Source organism: Drosophila novamexicana, unplaced genomic scaffold, assembly GCF_003285875.2.
Source record: "Drosophila novamexicana strain 15010-1031.04,08,12 unplaced genomic scaffold, DnovRS2.1 tig00000193-arrow-pilon, whole genome shotgun sequence".
In the NCBI taxonomy this organism is placed as follows: domain Eukaryota; kingdom Metazoa; phylum Arthropoda; class Insecta; order Diptera; family Drosophilidae; genus Drosophila; species Drosophila novamexicana.
Window position 1 is genome coordinate 4,447,231 of NW_020824787.1, and position 21,121 is coordinate 4,468,351.

The 21,121-nt window shown below is 42.8% G+C and overlaps 3 protein-coding genes across 5 annotated transcripts; 1 reads left to right on the plus strand and 2 right to left on the minus strand.

Moving 5' to 3' along the window:
* Positions 1–68: 68 nt before the first annotated feature.
* On the minus strand, positions 69–8,369 carry LOC115759069 (NAD-dependent histone deacetylase sirtuin-1). Of its 2 annotated transcripts, none has more exons than XM_030699897.1 (4): positions 8,100–8,369; positions 3,831–4,783; positions 2,669–3,507; positions 69–2,305 (listed from the first exon to the last, which is right to left on the minus strand). In XM_030699897.1, the coding sequence occupies exons 2-4, from the start codon at positions 4,274–4,276 to the stop codon at positions 933–935; spliced, it is 2,658 nt and encodes an 885-aa protein (XP_030555757.1). In that variant the 5' UTR covers positions 4,277–4,783; positions 8,100–8,369; the 3' UTR covers positions 69–932. The 2 variants fall into 2 exon arrangements, with proteins under 2 accessions (XP_030555757.1, XP_030555758.1); XM_030699898.1 differs by lacking the exon at positions 8,100–8,369 and adding an exon at positions 5,950–5,969.
* On the plus strand, positions 5,253–6,964 carry LOC115759071 (dnaJ homolog subfamily A member 2). The gene is made up of 3 exons (XM_030699901.1): positions 5,253–5,421; positions 5,473–5,916; positions 5,972–6,964. Exons 1-3 carry the CDS (start codon positions 5,353–5,355, stop codon positions 6,638–6,640), a joined length of 1,182 nt encoding a protein of 393 aa, XP_030555761.1. The 5' UTR covers positions 5,253–5,352; the 3' UTR covers positions 6,641–6,964.
* Positions 8,370–8,390: 21 nt separating the features above from the next.
* On the minus strand, positions 8,391–13,586 carry LOC115759070 (zinc finger protein 142). Of its 2 annotated transcripts, none has more exons than XM_030699900.1 (3): positions 12,197–12,295; positions 9,483–11,419; positions 8,391–9,424 (listed from the first exon to the last, which is right to left on the minus strand). In XM_030699900.1, the coding sequence occupies exons 2-3, from the start codon at positions 11,082–11,084 to the stop codon at positions 8,753–8,755; spliced, it is 2,274 nt and encodes a 757-aa protein (XP_030555760.1). In that variant the 5' UTR covers positions 11,085–11,419; positions 12,197–12,295; the 3' UTR covers positions 8,391–8,752. The 2 variants fall into 2 exon arrangements, 1 of the variants encoding a protein (XP_030555760.1); XR_004017487.1 differs by lacking the exon at positions 8,391–9,424 and adding an exon at positions 13,571–13,586 and having other exon boundaries at positions 11,122–11,419; positions 12,197–13,472.
* Between the last annotated feature and the right edge of the window lie 7,535 nt (positions 13,587–21,121).

Sequence of the window (21,121 nt, forward strand, 5' to 3'; positions counted from 1 at the left end):
ATTGCAACAGCTTTATTAATTATTTTCGAAACAGTTTTCTGTTTGCCAGTTCGACACCAATATAAACCCAATTATCGGATGGATGCCTTTGTAGCTGCTCAACAACTTTTAATAAATTGATTTATTACTTTTTTTGTTTTTGACATTAATACATTATAGATTGGTATATTACAACTAGTGCTTAGTATATCATTTTTTACACATACGTTTGGTGGCTATTATGATTTGTTTGATAATTATGCTAAACTTTTGATTAAACATTCTAACTCGCACTCTACGGCAAGTTAATATATAACTGTGTGTGTGTGTGTGTTTGTATAAGAATGAGTGTGCGTGTGTGTGTGTGAAGTGTAAATGTGAATGCAAATATGTTTATATATAAAGCTGCCATAACCGAAAGTTAGAAATAAGGAAACAGAATATTTAATTATAGGAAATAGAAAAAATTACATATACAAAGATGCCTATATACAGGGTGTTCTTTTGTCCAGATCTTAAATGCTACAAAAAGTTAAATCTACTATTATATACTTTCAAGCTTAGCCTAATTTGAATATTGAAGCAACATGCGCTAACGATATGCAAATTGTTTTGGAATTTGCGTGCATTTCCCTCCAGCTTTCAGTGGATTAACTAAAAGGCCTCAACAACAACTTAACATGATAAAAATACTAACATTTTACACACTCGCATATTGAATAAATATATGTACTAAATTTGCAAAAAATATCAAAGGGGGTTGCGTAGAACCAACTACAAAACTTGGGCTTTCAGAGTTCGAAGAAAACAATAGACAAATCAAAATAGAAAAAAGCCTCAAATACAGTTTGTGTTGAGCTTCTCTAGACATTAAATAGTGTTTAGGCTCTTGAGTCCAAATTCAATTGACTTCCAAGTCGCAATTGAAATAAATAATTAACTTATCTAAACATTTACACAGTTGTTAATGCAGCTGCAGCTGTGGCAGCCACTACGCTGGGCCGCCTCTTCTTAATGGGCGGCGTATCAGATTCAATTTCGGGATTGATGCTTGACGATGGCGCAGGCGACTGTTCTTCGGTGGAAGCTGTACTGCGTCGCTTGTTGCTGGGACTGCTCGCGGCAGAGAGTGCAACTGGTACATCCATGGCGCTGCCATTGGTAATTTCGGTGACAATATGTGCTTCCAAGGCTGGCGGCAGTAGCGGTGACAGGGGCACCGCATTTAAATCGCACGCTTCCTCGTCGCTGGCCACAACGTTGCCAAAGAGATCGCCGTCGCGCACACTTGCGCCATCATCATCATCCTCGTCATCGCTGCAATCGCTATTCCAGAACACCTGAGCGCCTGGAAACACATACGAGCAACCGTTCGGATTGCAGTAGAACGTTCCGGGCTGCAGACGTTCAGCCGTAGTCTGACGCTGCGGCCGCTGCGGCGGCGTAGGCGTCAAGCTGGGTGCGGCTGTCTTTGTTTCCACCACCATATTCGCAGCAATGCTGGGATCCATATTACTGGCATAGCCACGATTGGCTTCGATATTACTGGCATTGGAGAATTCGCATTGCTCAATGCCACTGTCCTTGGAGGAGTCAATGGAGAGATGACGATAACTGGACGTTGAGCTAGTTGCCGCTGGAGTTACAAGCCGATCGCAGCTCAATGCCGTCTCATTCAATTCCACAAGTATGTCGCTCTTGATACGTTCAATGGCGGCGCATTCGGCTGCGTTGCTGTGGTTGTTGATGCTGCTGCTGCTGCAGATTTGTTGTGGTTGCTGCTGCTGCTGTTGCTGGTGGTTGCGTTTGCTGTGCACTGCCGTGAATGTGGAAGACTCGAAACCGCTGTCGGAGCATGTGCCTGCCGAGGAGCCGAGCAAATAATCAGTAGACCCATTAGACTTTAGCGATTGGGTGTCTGTGTCCAGTTGGGATTGTTGCTCACTCTCCGAGCTTCGATGCCGATGATGGTGGCGATGATGATGGTAATAATGATGCTCTGTCGGCGGCAGTAGCTCCTTGGATTCACGCAACACTTGATCGTCACAACATAGCTGCTTCCAGTCATTGTCATCGTAGGTGGAACCGGAGCCCGAAAGACGTTGACAGATTTGGTTGATAATCACATCCGAGTCGCCCAATAGTTCAACATCGAACTTGAGATGATGCAGCTGCTCGCGATTGATCAATATTTGCGGCACCGAGGCGGGTATGCTGCTGGGAATGTGTGCGACGGGTCGTACCTTCAGCGAAGAGCCAATCACAATCAACAAATCGCATTTGTCCTTATCCGTGGCCATAACTGTGTGGTACTCATCCGGCAATCCTGTAAACAAGACAAGTTATATATGAAATATGCCTATGCTATAAATATTCTATGAAGATTTTATAAGACGCCCCTTTGCGCTCATCAGATCATAAAAATGATATTTTTTGTCATAAAATTGAACTTTTGTTGAGTACTAACAACAATGTTGAGTGTTGGAAAACGTCATAGTTTTTTAAAATGTCTCATTTAGAACCATAAGCAGTTGATGGTCGGAATGTGGCGTTGCCAGAATTTATTTTGTACGAAGGTAAGTTGGCAGCATCTCAACATATCCTTCGCCAAATTGGTTTTAATGAGAGACTGAATCTTAATTAATTAATTAAACTTAAATTATTAGCTAAAATTAAAGTGAGTACTCACCTTCACCAAAGAAGACAATATCGGGCTTCATGATGCCATTCTCGACAAGCTGCTTCAGCTGCTCCTCTGTAACAGCGACAGAGGCATCAACACTGTGCTCCACATTCGGCTGGCACTGGGGGCAGACGGGTATGCGCTGGGCAAAGATATCCGCTCGCAGGGCGTCGGCATTGCACTTGTACTTGCACTTGGTGCACGAGGCCGTCGAAAAAGAGCCATGGCATTCAATGACCCGCTGTATGCCTGCGACACGCTCTAATGTATCTATGTTTTGCGTATAGTTGCGCAACAGTTTGCCCTTGGTCTCCAGCATCTTGATGAATCGGTGGCATGGTGAGGGCTTGAATTCGCCTGGATAAATCTCACGAGCAAACTTATAGAAAGGCCGGGGATCGCGCTTGAAGTAGTTAATGTCAAACATGGCCTGTGGATCGGGCAAATCGGGAAAATCATGCGCTAGCCGTGCATAGATGCCGTTTGTGGAACGAAAATCAGGTATGCCGCAAGATACAGACACACCAGCTCCAGTGAGTACAATAATCCTCTCCGACTTGTGCACTAGTTCGATGACATCGTCAAAAGTGTTCACGTTGCTCAGCTTGGTGCGACGCTTTGGCTCGTTGAGCAGGTGTGCCAGATAGTCCCACAGCACCGAGTCGTCTGTGTCCGTGGCCAGCCCAGTGGCAAAGTGCGGCATTATACTGGCAATAACCTGGCGTGGCACGCGACCAGTGTAAAATTCGCGCTGGAGCCAACGCAGCTTCCAGTCGCTGCGACCCACCGACGAGCAATCCGAGCTGGACGAGTCATCGTCATCGTCGTCATCGCTGTTGGCCCAGCTAAAAAAGTTATAAATAATTATTTTTTAAACAAAATATGGTTTTAGGGTCTATTTAGATTTCCAGCTCATATACTGAAAATGTTTGCCAATTGTGTTACAAAAAAAGAAACCAGTAATAAAATAAAATAAATTAATTTTTATTTAACTAAAATTTCCAAATACAGTTCGAACTTCTTTGCTCAAAAAATTATATGTTGTTTTGGCCAGTTACACATTAGTATTAGATGTATGAATAAGTTAAATTTGTTATTTTTTTGGGTTTTTGTGCATGTCACCAATAACTGTAAAATATTTTGCATCAACTCGTTTAACGGTATATACCTTGATTTGTAATCTTCATTTTCATCCTCATCCCCCTCATCGTCATCATCCGCCTCGGAGAAGGACTTGTCCAGACTTTTTCTATGCTGGTCACTTTGCTCCAATTCATTTATTTGATTTTTGTCATTTCGATTGGCGCCAATTTTTTGTTCTCCCATTTGAGGCAATGTTTTTGTTTTGATTTCACTATTTGCTTTTGGTTGCGTTTCGCTTGTTGCTGGCGTCGTCGCTTCTGTTGCTGCTGATGATGTTGTTGCTGTTGCTGCTGCTGCTGGCTTAACGTTTGTTGTCAGAATTTCAGCGCCAAAATCAAAATTCGACTGTGAGCTTTCAAAACTGTTAAGTTCATCGTGTCCGTTTTGTAGTTTGACTTCATGGACAGCCATAAGCTCTTTCGAGTTGATGTGTCCTAGTCGGATATTCATGTCCTCATAGTTTTCCATCATTTTTCCAGGCGCAACACAGTATTCGTCTATTTCGCTTTGTCTGCTTCTTACCACACACTCACGCACACTACCAGCGGGTAGTTACGATTTCTTCTTTTTACTTTCTCGCGTTCCGTTTTCTCCTCTCTTTCGTTGGTACACACACAAAATTTTTACGTCTCTACTTTGCAACCATTTTGCTTGCGTAAAAATTTTGTTTAGCTGATAAAAAATGCACTTTTTTAATTTAAACACTTTTATATCCGATATTTACGTTTAAATTAAAATTTGTGTATTTTTTAAAATAATTTTCAATTAAGTATTTTCGTGAAATTTGTACGTAATTTCTGGAAAATTTTCCGATGATGTGACGTACAGACCGCCCAGTGTGCCCAAAGCAAACGTTGGAACAAATAATTAAATTTCACCACGCCCAGCGTGTTATCTTCAGAGACACGCATTGATGACTCATGTCGGTATTTTGCAAGCAACCAGCATATGGTCACACAACAATAATGTGGTGTTCGACTGCAAAAAAGGGAATAATACCTTATATATAGGGATCATACGTGAAAATATATATGTAGATATGCAATATTAGGTAAACATATTATATTTAAATATAGAATAGTTTGATATTATCGTGATACGGTTTTTTATTTAGGCTGACCCTTGTTCATGCATATATAGCATATTTTTGCGTTTTACAGCACTTATTTTTTGGTTGTCGCCACAGTCACCCCTAACAATGCACTTACTATTTTCTTTTGCATTCTTTGATTTTGAAGTGTTATAGTATTTGGTTACGAAAACAAAATTAAAAATGAATAATTAAGGAATACAATAAAAAATAAGTAGAGTGGCTATATTTTAAGAGTTCGGTAAGCTTTTACTGTGGCCTGCGCAGCTGCTAACACAGCTGTTTTGCATGGGATTATTGGTATAGGGCGAATAGGAAAATAAAAAGAGAACATAAACACATAAGCATCATAGCAATATGAACTAAAAATTATTGTGTCACAATCATAAAATATTCAAAATTCATACAAGTATGTGTGGGCATTTTCGTTTTATTTAGGGTCTACCGCGCAATCGCAATGGAAAACCTAAATTTGTACAAAGTACTTGGCGTGACCAAAGATGCGACCCCGGACGAAATCAAGAAGGTGCGAGGTCTTATTACCCATTTCAATTTTAATACAACGCGCTTAACTTAGAACTATCGCAAATTGGCGAAAGAATTTCATCCGGACAAGAACCCCGACTCGGGCGACAAGTTTAAGGAAATATCGTTTGCATATGAAGTACTCTCCGATCCGGAGAAACGTCGCATCTACGATCGCCATGGAATCAAGGGACTGCAGGAGGGCGCGGAAGGATTCACCGATACCTCGGAATTTTTTGCCCAATGGTTCCCATTTGGCGGCACGTCCAACGAACGTAGCAGACGCGACGGCAGAATAATGATAAGAATGGAGCTGACGCTAGAGGAAATGTACGTGGGTGGCAAACAAAAATCGGTGAGTTACAAGCGGCAGAAGCTATGTGACAAGTGCAATGGTGACGGCGGTCCACCGAATGCGCGCGAACCCTGTGAGGCCTGCGGCGGTGTTGGCCGTGCCGCAGCATTTACATTTATGGGTCTTGGCGCTTTCGATGCGGTAAGAGTAAAACCAGAAATCAGTATTTCTTACCTAATATCCAATGTGTGTCCAGGTTTGCCCCAGCTGCGATGGTCGAGGATTCAACATTAAGGAGACGATGCGCTGCAAGCCGTGCACCGGTACCGGCTTTGTTGAGCAACAAATGAAGCGCACAGTGGATATTGAGCCCGGCATGCCGCACATGCTGAAGATGCCCTTTGCCAATGAGGGCCATCAATTGCGCAGCGGTGAATTTGGAGATCTGTATGTGATCATGGTACAGGCTGAGCACGCGCTCTTTCAGCGTCGTCACTCAAATCTCTACATGCACGATTTAGAGATAAATCTGACAGAGGCCCTGTGTGGCTATTCGCACTGCTTTAAGCATCTGGATGGACGAAACGTTTGCATACGCACGCAGCCGGGCGAGGTGCTGCGACACAACCACATTAAAATGTTGCGCGGATCTGGCATGCCTGTTTTTAACAAGCCAGAAGATCATGGGGATCTTTATTTACAATTTAAGGTCAACTTTCCGGCCAACGATTTCGCCACGCCAGCTCAGCTAGCCACGTTGGAGGGTCTGCTGCCGCCGCGTGAACGCATTGTTGTACCGCCCGAAGCGGAAATCGTACAGATGACCGACTATAAGTCGCAGGGGCGTCGCGCCGACACCGAAGATGATGATGAATTTAATGGCCAATCGCCACACTTCGAAAGCGTCCAATGCCAGACGGCTTAGTTATGGGCATGGGCGTATCCGTGGCTGTTACAGGCTCGTTATCTCGCCATCGACCTTTGGAACCTTCTGTCAACGCTTGGCGTTGACGAGTTGTGCTTCTTAGTGCCGCTAGTCGTATTACTATGCATAGTATTATTTTTCATACAAGAATGTTTGCTGTGATCAGCGCGTGATCAAACTTTTGGCTCATTTTTAGGCTAGTGAATCTCAAATCAAACAGTTAATTTAGCTTAGCTAAATCAAAATATAAATGTCCTTACTGTTATTATTATCATTAAGCCCTCCAAATTCTATGTTTAAATATTAACTTTATCCTAAACTAACATATAAATTAAATACTCGATCAGCAATAATATACTTATTCCGTAATTAATAACCATAACAAACTAATACATATTTTCAACACAATGTTGAATTAATGCCTTAACGCTTTGCTAGTCTTCTACAGATGCTATGCTTAAAATTCCAGTCAAGGAATTCTTTAGATTTTAATGTGTTGAGGCAGCGCCTTATAATACCGTTGCAAAGGGTAGTATTAGGTGATCAACTGATCATGTAAACATTCAAGAATGCATATTATATTCTTTTGTCGTTCATAGCTTTGCCCGTCATGTATGTATATGTATGTCTATGTTTAAACTAGTTTGATGGATCGGATCACTATATTAAATATCTGCATGTTATTTCGGTAAAGAAACTGAGACACTGAAACCCTATTATGTTTTTTTAAGATAAACTTGACTAATTATCAATGTTATTATGTTTTTAAGTTTTCCCCGAGTCGCACTAGCATCTCTAATCGAAACAAATATGCCATGACCAACCTTAATATAAGTGATGTTACAAAACTTTTACAAAATTATATCCACATTGGACAACCATACAAGTTTTATAAATTTAAATAAAAATTTTTTTGTTGTATCCTCATATGTTATCTCTATATGTAAAACTGTTTGTCCTAACTGACTAACTGATTGGTGATCAATTCAAAATTCATGTGAAAAAACATGCATACATGCATACATACATGCATGCATGCACGAATGCATACATACATGCATGCATGCACGCATGCATACATACATGCGTGCATGCGCGCATGCATACATGCGTGCGTACATGCGTGCATGCGCGCATGCATACATGCGTGCGTACATACATACACACATACACACACACACACACACACACACACACACACACACACACACACACACACACACACACACACACACACACACACACACACACACACACACATACATACATACATACATACATACATACATACATACATACATACATAAATACATACATACATACATACATACATACATACATACATACATACATACATACCTACATACCTACATACCTACATACCTACATACCTACATATCTACATACCTACATACCTACATACCTACATACCTACACACCTACATACCTACATACATACCTACGCCTCCTGCTCCGCCCCCTTGGTGCTCCTCCGGCTCCACAGCTTCCAGCGTTGAAGCCACCTGCGCCTAATTCATAAGTGAAGCCCGCTGGCCTTACTTAAAATTTTGAGAATCGAGGAGGAGGGCAGCGTTAATAATTACGTTGTTATTTAAATTTGCAGCGCAACAGAACAAATTGGTCTGCTATTGATATTGAAGACAATTTACATGCATGCATACATATAAACGCACATACATACACACACACACACACGCATACATACACACATACATACACACACACATTCACACATTCACCCATACACATATACATACATACATAATTACATACATTTAAATTCGATCAATTTAGCACCTAAAGCTGGCAACATTTTTATTTTGGAAAAACTAACTTTTATTTCTAGATTATTTTAATTTCAATTTTCAAGTGAAACATTTAACGCAGTTTATTGGAGTATGAAAAAAAAACGATAAATACGTAACTATATAGAGAGAAAATAAAATGTTGTATAAACTAAACCCAGAACAATTCCAATGTCCGTCTGTCGTTAAGAATTTAAAACAATTCCAAGTATTGTAATCCCAAGCAAACCAAGTAGTCTGTTTTTTGGAGCTGCCCAAGATGTGTGGAATAGCAAAAAGTCTCGCTTTAGTTGCGCGTGTCATAGAGCGCGTGATGATAGCGATCCTTTTTGGCAGAGTCCTGTGGGTGCTTGCTGGATTTACTGTATAGCTGTGTCTGGTTTTCATCGTGTTGTTTCTTGCTTTGTTTTTGCTTCGGAAAGCTGCGCTCATTGAGCAGATCGTTCGGTGCCAGAGCTTGCTCCGCGTACGGCTTGCAGGAGACACGCAAATCGAGTGCAGCCAACGATTCTGTGTGCGATTCTAGGCCCAACTGGGCTTCGCTGTGCTCCTCCTCGAACGGTGGCACAGTAAGGAGCTGTTGTTGCTCGGCGCTGCTCGGCTGCATCTCGCCGCAGCGCATGGTCTTGGCATCAGCTGCCTGCTCCGCACTGACCTTCATCAGGGTCAGATATTGATTGTATTTGGCATAATTGCGTCTGCCCGTCTCGTCGTTCATCAGCACCTGGGCCTGGATGTGCGACTTGTCGCGCATGGCCTTTAGTCGAATATGCTTGGTTATGTCCCAGCGCCAGTTGGAGCGATACGAGCAGAGCGAGCACTCAAATGGCTTGCGATTCAGATGGCCAACGATGTGGACATGGAAGCGCGATGCGGTGGCCGCCCAAAATGTGCAGTGTGGACACTTGAAAACCTTCTTCAGTGCATCTGAGTCCTCCGGCTGCAGCTGCTCGGTAACCTGGGGCAGAGTTTAAGTTAAAATCTTTTTGTCCAGCTTGTGTGCGTGTGAGCCTTACCTCGCCATAGCCGGGCGCCGTTTCTATGCCGCAGTAGCTGAGATCGTTGCCAGCGCCGCGATAATCCTCATCCGTAGCCACCTCCATGTCGCAGGCCAGCTGCGTGGTATTGCGCAGCGCCGGCTCGCACTGCTGCAAATGGTTGACCAGCTCCATGGCATTGGGCACTCGTTGCTGGCAATGGGAGCAAATGATGGGCGGCAGCTCCGACAACGGCGAAGTAGAGCCCATTGTCTCCACAGGACTGGAACAGGGCTCGGTGTCTAGAGCTGGTTCCGCTGGCTCCGTAGATTCCTGCGTCCCGCTGTGCTGATGTTCCTGTGTTGCAGAGCGTCTGGTCACATGGTGGTTGAGCTCGTGTATGGTAAGCGATTGCTTGATATTGGTGCTGAAATCACAGACGCCGCATTTGAAATAGCCATTGGCGCCATGGTTCTTGGTGTGCCTGTCCAGATTCCACTTGTAGGGCGAGTGAAAATCACACGAGCCGCACTTGATCAACGGCATGGAATGGTACTTGACATGCTTCTTGAAGCGCGCACGGATCGGTGTGCTGTACGAGCATTTCTGGCACTGGTACTGGGTGACCGAGGAGCCGGCGGAGAGATCGAGTGCTTCGGGAGTGGCACATTCATCCGCCTGCGGCAGCTCCTCCGAATCGGAGCTGCTGTTCTCCGGCTCACGTTCCGGCTCCTCCGGCGGTCGGCTGTTGGCCACATTCATGCCGGTTGTGGGCGGCAGCATGCACATCTGAAACTCGAAGGCCATCGAGAATATGTTGCCGCTGCGCGAGACCATCTGCTGCAGCTGCTGCAGCTGTTGCTGTCGATTGAAGGCCTCCACATTGTTGAGCAGCTGCTGTTCCTGCAGCTGCAGCTCGCTCTTCAGCTGCTTCAGCGAGGGTCCACCTTGCAGCGCCGTTCCACCGATCGCCAAAACACCACCAAAAGGAACACTAGCACCACCAGCAACCCCACTTCCGATAATGGGCGCTTCGATGCTCTCCTCGAGGCGACGTTTGCGCGCCTCCCGATTGCAGTGGCGCCTGCCAGCTATGCCAGTGCTGTCATCATCCGAGCAGCCATGCACCATCTTCATGTGCCGCACCAGCTTCTGGAAGTGCCGCGAGGCATACAGGCACAGCTTGCACTCATTTATCACAATCTTCTCGCCGTGCACATCGCGCAGATGCGACAAATGGCTGCGCGGATTCTGCGTGAAGAAGGCGCAGGCATTGCAGCTGTAGTTGCGCCTAATCTTGCACTGCGGCAGCTCCTCCTCGGCCCTTGGCTCCAGCTGCAGATACGTCGCCGCCGGCTCCTTGCCCTCCTCATCGCCGGGCAGCACAGTCTTGGGAATGGCCAGCGGCAGGATCAGCGGCAGCGGCTGGCTGGCCGTTCGGTTGTTGAGCATCTGAAGCTGTCGCTCGAGCATCTCGGCGCCCACCAGCGGGTGCGCGGCATTCGCACTGACACGCCCAGCAGCTGGCGCGCCGCCGCCTTCTTTGGCCTCCATTGCGGTCTGATAGACCGTGGCACCGCTCACCAGGCTGCGCACCACCAGACGACTACCGGAACGCTCCACCATCGACGGCAATTCCATGTCGGCGAAGTTTTTCACGATTTGCCGATGTCTTGAAGAAATGCGTTTGTTTGTTTTCAAAGTTATCCCGATTTTTCCAGAAGTTTTAATTTTTTTGTTTTAGGCGAGATGTTAACACTACGTTAGCACACGTTGAACTAAACCACTGTCAGACCGTCAAACCGATGGTCGACTTTTTTATTACGCAAAGGCTACTTGGGTCTCGAATTTCAAAGCGGTTCCTCGAGTCCCATGCGTGCTATGGGAAAGTCTGTCAAAATGGTTGATTTAACCACACCAAAAATATATACACATATATATGATAAGCCAGACACGACACTGGAATCAACTGAGTTCTGAAAGTAAAAAAAGGAAAATCAAGTGGAAATCTGTTAAAAGATCGGCGCTGCGATAGAGGTAAGTTAGACGAGAGGGCGAGGGCAGAGAAACTCGGAAAACTGGCCCCAAAATGACAGCAAAAGATAGGCCACAATGCCTATGTACTATATAGACCAAATAACTTATATAAATAGTAATAAAAAAATAAAAAGAAAACCTCAAGCAGTATAGGAAAATCTAACCTAAAGATTATCATTTTCAAGGATGCTAAAACGAGGCAGAAAACGTACTCAACTCACGTTAAGAGTATCTAAAAAAAAGCTCACCACAAAAGCCTTACAATAAGTATAGAAGCGGAAAAGCAAAAACTAACCTCAAGGATTTTTGTTAGTAATACAATGGGGCGGAAGGTGTACTCACCTCACGTTTACTATTTAGGTATAAATAAAGTTATAAATAAAATTAAAAGAAATATACAACCTAAGACATTGATTACAATAGATACAAAAGGAATAGATATAATAAAGGAAAACTAAGGATATTGCTGGAGATTATAGAATGGGACAGAACGTGCACTCAACTCATGTTGAGTATACTAAAGTGTTATACAAAGAAACCCACCACAGAAAGCCTTACAATAAGCACAGAAGGGGCAGAGAAGAAGCGCTGAGCATGAGAAATAAAAGAAAAGCCATTGCTATTGGCAAGAGAATAAGAAACAGTAAAGGAAAAGCTAAACTTAAACTTAAGTTTTATTATCAGGGGCTATAAACTGAGGTGGAAAGTGTACTCACCTCACGTTGGGTATTGAAATTTGTATAACTAGCACAGCCTCTGGCGACTTAACTATTTAAACTTAAAAATCTAGTGTTGCACTTGACTAGCGTGTGAAGTTCTATTGCTGCTCTATGGCTTGCTCCAAGGACTGGTTGAGATGCAGCGGTAATAGATGCATCCACAAGCCCGGCTCAACCTGCAGCTCATGCGCGCTGAAGTTAAACAATGGCGGCAGCCCGACTCCATTGGGCATCGGGGTATTCAGCGCGTCCATGGTGCGCAGCTCATCGTAGCTGGCGTGTGCACAGGCTCTCAGCGGTGAGATGCGTGCCGCGGGATCATACTGCAGGCAGTCATCCAGCAGGGCGGCCAGGTCCTCGGGCACCCAGTTGCCAATTAAGGTTTGCCAACTGGGCCGAGCGCTAACCTCAGCCGCGTCCAGCCCGCTGGCGGCGAGTACCCGTGGCGCTCGCTCCAGGCCCGCGGTGCCCAGCAGGCCAATCACATGCAGCAGCTGGGCCTGGTCGTGTTTGCTGCTCGCAAAGAGCGCGTTGCCCTTCAGCAATTCGGCTAGGACACAGCCGGCGCTCCACAGATCCACACTGGTGCCATATATTTCGCATTTGGCAAACAGCTCGGGCGCACGATAAAAACGCGAGCACACGTATGTGGCGCTGGACTCGTTTGCCTGCAGGAATTTGGCGCTGCCAAAGTCAGACAGTTTGAGATTCATCGTTAACGGATCCAGCAGGGTATTCTCCGGCTTAATGTCTCTGTGGCAAATAAAGTGCGAGTGCAGATAGCCAAGGCCGCGGAACAACTGATAGGAGATAACGCGCACGTAGATCGACTGCAGCGGCCGCTCCCGTTGCTGCAGTATAAACTCGGAGAGCGTCATCGGCATATACTCCATGGCCAGCAGTAAATAGTTTTGCCGTGTATGGCCCAGTTGGGCGTAACAGTACATAATCAAACGAACAATATTGCAGTGCCCCTCAATGTAGTTCATGATCTTCGGCTCGCGCTCCAGAATGTACGGATCGAAGTCGACCTGCTTGAGTGCGACCAGTCGCTCCGATTGATCCAGTTGCGCCTTGTAAACCCGGCCAAAAGTACCCTTGCCAATTAGCTCGTTGATGGTAATCGTGGTGCGCACCGGCTCTCTGCCACATCTCGTATAGGCCATGACCCGAAGTACCGTGCCATTGGGTATTATGGAATTGGATGCCGCAACCAAATTGGATTCCATCTGCTCCGACTCATGCGGAGACTTGGCTGGTAGCTGCTTCTGGGCTACAGGAAATAAACGGGTGATATATTTGGCAAATAAGATATGATAGTGAGTAATTGACTATGATGCACTAATTGCTACATTTATTTATTTTACTCACCCATTTATTCTAATTTCTATTTGCTTTTATTTAAATAGTAAATATTATGCTGGCAGCTAATAAAAAGCCAAGCTGCGCAGGCGTTAACTATTAAATGAACGCCTTCATTATGTTAATGCATAACCTTAAATATGCAAAAATAAATCAAAATTCGAGCGTCAAGACACGCGGCCAGCGTTTATCCTTTTCTTGCTTCAACATGGCCAATGTCTAACGAGTGTTGTCTCTTTCTCTCTTCCTCTCTCTCTCTCTCCTTCCCTGCAGTAGACTTCAGCTGTTTTTCAACCAAATACTGATTTTAATTGTTTGTTTTATATAAAACGTTAATTCTTTTAATGCGATTTGTGGCGACATTTTATTTACTTTTACAAGTCAAGCTATGATCGCTGCGCATGCTTAAGGAACAGAGCTGCCATTTACAGGCAGCGTTGCCACCTGTGCCTGTGCATGTATTTCACCACATCGCCGAGAGGTGAGAAACGTATTCAAATTAAAGCTTCTTGAAATTTAAACAATTTCAGCATGACAAGAGATTAAATGAGTTCAATGAAAGCATAGTGCATTTATTTTAAATTAAAATGAGAGATTTTTTCTTTCAAAATATTCGAGTGGCTTACGTTCAATGTTTTTGGGATGTGCTTGGCAATAACTCCAGCAATAGTTTGGCAGCTTGGGACATTTAGTTTGTATTAAGATTGAGGCTTTAATATGATGAGTCCTTCAATGAATAGCTTGTGTTTGTTTGTATGTGCTACTATTTCCATTTCCGGTCGCCTGCGAAAAACTTTCACCACCAAAGTTTATGGGCCGTACAGCTGGCAGGCAGGCAGGCACAGCTAGAGCGGAAATGTCGCTTGCCATCCTTCTCTGTGGTTCAGAGTTGAAATTCATGTAATTCCATTAACACAGACAACTTCCGTTAGACGAGAAAATGACAGGCTCGTCTAATGGGCGACGCGTGTGCGATGGCATGGATGACGATGTGGATGTGGCTGCGGCTGCGGCTGCGGCTGCGGCTCTGCCTGTGCCTGGGCATTCTGGCATTCTGGCATATATACTGTGCGGTTTACTGCACGGCTTTGCGTCAGTATCTGTGTCCAAATATATCCATGCTACCAGCCGCCTGCCCTTAGCATCCGCAGCCTACTTGGCATTAAAATTAAATTCCCAAAATTCAAATGGCAGCCTTTACGATGATATAAATCGCAGCCGGTGCAACAGGTTACACACACAAAATGGCCAAGAGTTCGACAAGACCCGAGCAAAACGGTCCAACGGAAGTGACTGCCAGAGCAAAGTGGCAACTCGCATAGCTCTGGACAGATATTCAGGATATCCGTATAGACTGAATATATATTTACGACTGCGTTTACTCGATTTACTCTTCCGCTTCTCTTTTTTTGATTTACTTAGAACTTTGTAAACTAACAAAAAACAAGAATTGCATACTTTAATCTTTGCTTTGCTTAAGATATGCATTTTCTGTTGGGTAAATTCCTATTAAATTCGCTTTAATCAAGCAGAAAATTGATTTTATTGAACACGTTTTTTATAATGGGCTGGGCTTGAGGGCGGATTGTTGTTGCTTGGAACAATAAGCTTCACACAAGCAATAATTAAAGCTTATTTTTAACTAAAGCACCAGTTTCAGCATAAATTGGCTTGATTTGAACAGAAAATAGCCTTAAATCAAGCTACTCAATTCAAATTAATTTTCAGCAAAAGCGGGTTGGGCTCATATGCGAAATATATCTGCTTTGGAATCGATTGGCAAATTTAATGAAATCAAGAATACGCAATATTAAATAAAGCTTAAAATGAGCTGGGTTTATGAGAGATTAACTTGTCTTAGGTTCGATTTGGGAATTTAATTAAGTTATGCTTAATTCGAGAAAACTTGAGCTGCATATGAAACGAGATATATTTTATTTTGGATTGCTAGATTGATTTAATTATTCATTAAATATATTAAGATTTTAATTAAAATTATTTCTTATATTCTATTTTTTTTTGAGCTGCATTCTTAATCGCAGCTGAAAATCGTTAACACTTTAAGCTAGAATAATACGTACCTATTTGTATTAATAGTCTAGCATTCTCAACTATTGTGCAATCGCATTCTTAGGCGCTTCAAAGTGGAAATCGTGCCAAGTTCTCGGTGCTAAGCACTTGACGTCTCAAAGTCAATGGCAACGTCGTAATTCGTGGGAAAATCTCTTGATTGCATTCTATTGCAAAATACAAAAAATACAAAAAAAAAAAGCGGTTTGACTTACCCACAGATATATAGTATATATAATTAACTGCCCATGAGTGCAGCTCGCCGCTGACAAACAACTCCCGGCCTCGTCCCTTGGACGGCGCCGCCCGCGCCAAAGATTGAAATATCTTTTAAGACATCGTCACACCTTTGTGATGCTGTTTTGCTGGTGATGCACACTGCGGTTGCGGCTCTGATCTTGACCTTGAACTTGGTATTAGATGTGAGCTCTCTCTCTCTCCCTCAGAAAACCGGTTGGTTACCTGGGCTTTTGTACTGTAAAATTAATGGCCAAGACAAGACAGTGACACGGCACGAGGTGTATCGGCAAAATACCAACTTGCCTGAATTAAGAGCAGCGCACAATAACAATCAGCTGTGCCCTCCCCCCTGGGTGCGCTCTGTCATTTTCACATTTCCATTTCAAATGTACCAAGTGGGTGAATAATTCAAATTAAATCACATTTCTATGCAAGCTTGATGCCGATAATAACAGCGGGAGAAAACCCAAAATATTAACATCAACAGCTACACTTGTTCCATGGCGGAATATTCTAATTGTTTTGGCAGCAAACGTGGCCCATTAAGTACCGGGTAACCCCAGCGGATCCAAACCCTTTTCAGCCCTAGCCGCAGCGCAAATAAAAGCCAACCGACACACAGTCCAACAGAACGACAGAACGACAGCCCGACAGCCCGCCAGCCGGGTAACCAACATGTTGCGCCACAACCGCAGCTAATCCGGCGTCCACTAAGTGTGCTATAAGAGCAAGGGGGACCAGGACCTCTTTTTTTTTATTTTTACTTTAATGGGTGGGTGCTTGTGGGTGGCTACTGACAGGCGGAGGCGGTTCATTTTGAAAAGCTTGGTACAAAATAAAACAAGAAACAACGGCTGCCGGCGCCATGTCGAAGATTGAATACCCTTTTATACAACAAATTTAACCTCCAAGAGATTGTTACTATATGATATAGGGTGAACTTGTTGTTGCTGACATTGAACTAGATATCTTTAGAATTAAATATATATTGCTTATTTTACATTTTGATCCTAACCGATTTTTAGTAAGAGGAGCAAAGTGAAGTTCTTAAGTGCCAAGTTTGATAAAAATATTTCAGGAAATAAAGAAAATATATAGTAAGTAATATGTCTTGATCGTTCTTATTATATATGGTCAAATCCGGTCAGTGATCAATATCATATATAGTTCATAAGCTCGGAGACTTCTTCTTTCATGCATTGCACATTTCCTAACAACATTCTAATATCCTTTATAAGGGTATATTTAAAAACTGACAAACAAACGAGCAACGACCACATTATGCCAGCTGTGCATAGTATGGCATACTAAATTAAGCTTTAAGCTAATTTATTAGCTTAGCGACATTTAGTTGGGGTGTACACGCAATCTAAGCCCCAATTAATGAGTTTATACTTATAAAGTCATCAACAAGCTGCCCTTTGATGGGCAGTTGCTTTAAAATAGTTGCTTATGGATTAGCTACTCGTTTGCTTTGAATAAAATGTTGCCCAATGCTGCCAATTTTGCATAAATGTCCGTAATCAAAAGAGTTTTTCGTACTTTTTATCCGTTAACTATAATCGACTGTATGATGTGGTAGTTCAAGAGAGATGCCTCCCTTTTGCTTATGGAGGCTTTATAATTATAGGTCAGGGTATACAAGTTTATTTGAACGATATTGCCATTCAAATAGATTGAAAGATTGAAGACAGTCAAATCTTGTTTTTCAGACAACTTAAGTTTTATCGATTCTATGGCGCTTGATTATTTCATATAATTTTCGGCATACTTCTCGAAACGAAAAAAAGTGAATTCTCCAGAAAGCGAAACTAGCTCAATCAATGAATTTAATCAAATTCCATATTATACAAAGCCCAGCTAACTTTTTTTGTATATCTAAGTATCCCCATCAGGCACAGTTACATTGACTACTTGTCTTATTTATCTGTGTGTCTGCATCAATGTATGCCACGCCCCCATTGGGTGGTTGGTGGCGAACTCACGTCCAACTAATTTGACCGCCAAAAATGTAACGTGCAAATCGAAGCTGCGGGCGTCTCTTAAGTAAACGACTTCAAATGCCTGCCATAAACAGTGAGAAATAAGTGAGATTTTCAGCAGTCGAGAATGCACGACTAGCTGATGACCTGTAAACGTGCGTAATTATCAGTTAGGTGAAAAGAGTAAAACAAAAGTTATATGAAGATGCTTAAAAAGATCAGCTTGTAGTAACTAGAGGTAAGATATAGTTAAATAATAATAATTATACAGTTTCTAAATTTTTGATTAACCAATTGTTTAAGCTGTTATTGAAAGTATAAAAAAAATATAATGTTAAAAAAAAACCTTTTTAAATAGGAAAATATTGTGAGAGATGGTGATGCGTTCTGTGGTCTGTTGAGTGCTACCGCTTTGGCGCACTTTAACAAGTACAGGGTATCTTGAGCATAATAATAAACTTTCTAAATTCTTGTTTTAGTATTTGTTTAAGCTTGAATATTAAAAAAAACATTTGTACAATATGAAAACATTGTGTCAGATGGCGATGCATCCTGTTGCATGTCGAGTACTACCCTATTGGCGCACTTTAACAAATACAGGGTATCTAAAGCAAACCGGTTAAGTGGTTAACCGAACAGCTGCAAGTTGGCTGCAACAAAACTAGTCGCTGTCTTTGCCAGACTTGGCTGCACCGTGTGATGTGGCATGTGGCGCACAACAACGCCGCTGGGAGTCGCTGCTGGTGTTGTCAGTTTTCAAGAACCAGGTCAAGGCTGCCACAGACGGCCATGCGTAGATCATCAGTGTATTTCAATTTGCAACCGCTCGATTATGTTGCAAGCTAGCTTTGTTGCGAGGTGTTTCCACTGCAAATTTAAACGCTTATCTTTGCCTGATGACGCATGAGTGATATTTAAAGCAGCTCGCAAAGCAATTTAAGTATTTAGAGTCGACATTTTTGTGGATAAAAAAAATACAATTTAAAAGTCAGGCGAGCCCGATTAGTCAGATTTGTGTATATAGTACATAGGTATGACCCGTGCCCCGTAATTAGCCTATCTGTAAATGGCATCGGAATGCTGAAATCTTTTTTATTATATTTTTTATTTTTGGTAATATTCATGCAATGCTCGGCTTTGACACCGCCTCCATGTGCGCTATACGCCTGGCTAAGCAGAGTTGAATAAACGGTCAAGCTAATAACCAGAGGATCTCGGGCATAAAAAATGCTTTAGTCTCAGTTTCAAACAGCTCCACGGAACAGGGGCAGACAGCTCATCATAATGGAAGTAAGTAGCTGTGCACTTCCTGCTTTAATTTAATGACATTTAAACATGCATTTTAAATTAAGTGCGACCGACACTTCGGCTTTAATGTCACAGCCGGGCCGGGCTGGGCTAAGCGCTTGGCTAAGTGCATTTGTCAAGTGATTAATCATACGCAGTGTTGAGCGCAAAAACAGAGCATGGCACTGGCTCTGATAACATTTGAAAAGAATTAAGTGCTTCATTATTTGCTTTGCTCTCTAAGTTAAGTTTTTCACAACGGATTGGTATTTTATTGAATCGCCATATAATTATCCTGCATTGTTAGCATCCACTTTATTTGATTTATTTACCATATTTTGTGTCCGAATAATGTGTTTGCCAGGCACATTGAATATAATTACGCGTATTTCACTTCATTAAGCTGACTACTTTAAGTTCCTTTTTTAATTTGCTTTAAAGTTTATTTGGCCCGCAACAAATACAACACATTTACCAGGACATGGTTTATTTGGTCATGGTATGCCAACTTGTGGGTGTGAGTACAAATGTAGCCCGCAATTTCTATAAGAAAATATTAACGACAAGCAATATTTTCTGTAGAACGGGCAGTTATAAATAAAAAATTATATTTTTGCATTACTATTTAGAAAATATATGACTAATCAAGGATTAAACACAAACCTGTATTGACAGATGGCTTCGAACGGTAGATTAAAACACCGACCATATTTTCGGCGCTTGCAGCACTGGTTTTAATTGAAGTTTATTTCTCCCCGTTGTCTCCATCAGCAGGAATTATACAATTTTTTTAAAATCCGATGCGACCTATAAAATAAAAATGTAAATAAATTAATAAAATGTAAACAAATAATAAGTTTTATTAAAATTATAGTGAACTTTTCAGCACGTTAAGAATGTTCGGATTACCTTTGTACAGTTGATTGTCGTTCGAAAGTTGCCACCTTGTTAATTTTTTAAGAATTTGTAAATTGATGCTGTAAGTAACCAACATATTAAAAGTATACCGCTTAATTGTGCGAACTGTTGTTTCCCTAGAATACGTTCTTCAGGGAAAACCTTTGACTCTGCTGCATGCTTACACCTTATTTGGCTGCGCAGGAATTAACTACAACTTGCACGACAAACAGCATGGAAAGACTCGGAAGAGCTTTGACAGCTTCCAGGAGTCGCATACACACCTTGGGATGGCACTTATAACACCTTGGCCAAGTGCTTGTGGATGCTCAGCTGCCATTTATACAGTCAAGCAATGCCCGCCTTGAAGCGCATTGAACTTTTGCCTAATAAGCGCCATTGACATTTCGAGCAGACAGATTTAGCCAACGAGCAGAGTTGCCAGGCCATCACACATGCCGTCCTGGGTGTGGGTGGGTGCAGCGGGGCGCAACCTACCAAGGGGCTTAGCAGCCATTGTTGCGTGGCCCGGACATGTGACACCCGGGCGACATCATCCCGCCCACTTTGCAAGTATGCATTACATGCATGACGCCCCGGCATAAAGTGAAGCATTAAACTGTCCGAATCAGCCCGAATAAAAATCAATAACTTTAAATTTCTCAAAAGCAGCATTAAAATTCGTCAGATTTGTGCGCAGGCTGGGCCATTAAAATTTCATAAGCTGTTTACGACTGTAAAACTGCTGTAAAGTTTGTTTTATGTGGCCAAGATAAAAGTTAAACACTTGTCGGCAGCCTGCAGAGTGAGGGTGGCATTTTCTACCTTAAATGTTGGGTCATGTCTGGATTGCGTCGAATTGGCCAGGGCGCACACATTGTGCTTACTAATGAGTCCGTAGACATCCTTATCCGTCTCCGGGGCGCCTCTGAAAGTCAGAACGTAACATATGTATCTCCTTTGGTTTTGCAATAGGTTGACGGGAATGTTACCATTGGTGATGTTTACAATGAATATTAGGTGAAAAGGGAAAGTTTAGAGAGTTTATAAAATGGCTTCATTCGTAACTAGCCCTAGTTCAATT

Coding starts and splice junctions, on each gene's coding strand:
- LOC115759069 (XM_030699897.1), bottom strand. CDS start 4,276: ATGATGGAAAACTATGAGGACATGAATATCCGACTAGGACACATCAAC. Junction 3,508..3,830: donor AATGAAGATTACAAATCAAG/GTATATACCGTT, acceptor TAACTTTTTTAG/CTGGGCCAACAGCGATGACG. Junction 2,306..2,668: donor TATTGTCTTCTTTGGTGAAG/GTGAGTACTCAC, acceptor TCTTGTTTACAG/GATTGCCGGATGAGTACCAC.
- LOC115759071 (XM_030699901.1), top strand. CDS start 5,353: ATGGAAAACCTAAATTTGTACAAAGTACTTGGCGTGACCAAAGATGCG. Junction 5,422..5,472: donor CCCCGGACGAAATCAAGAAG/GTGCGAGGTCTT, acceptor CGCTTAACTTAG/AACTATCGCAAATTGGCGAA. Junction 5,917..5,971: donor GTCTTGGCGCTTTCGATGCG/GTAAGAGTAAAA, acceptor ATGTGTGTCCAG/GTTTGCCCCAGCTGCGATGG.
- LOC115759070 (XM_030699900.1), bottom strand. CDS start 11,084: ATGGAATTGCCGTCGATGGTGGAGCGTTCCGGTAGTCGTCTGGTGGTG. Junction 9,425..9,482: donor CGGCGCCCGGCTATGGCGAG/GTAAGGCTCACA, acceptor ACTCTGCCCCAG/GTTACCGAGCAGCTGCAGCC.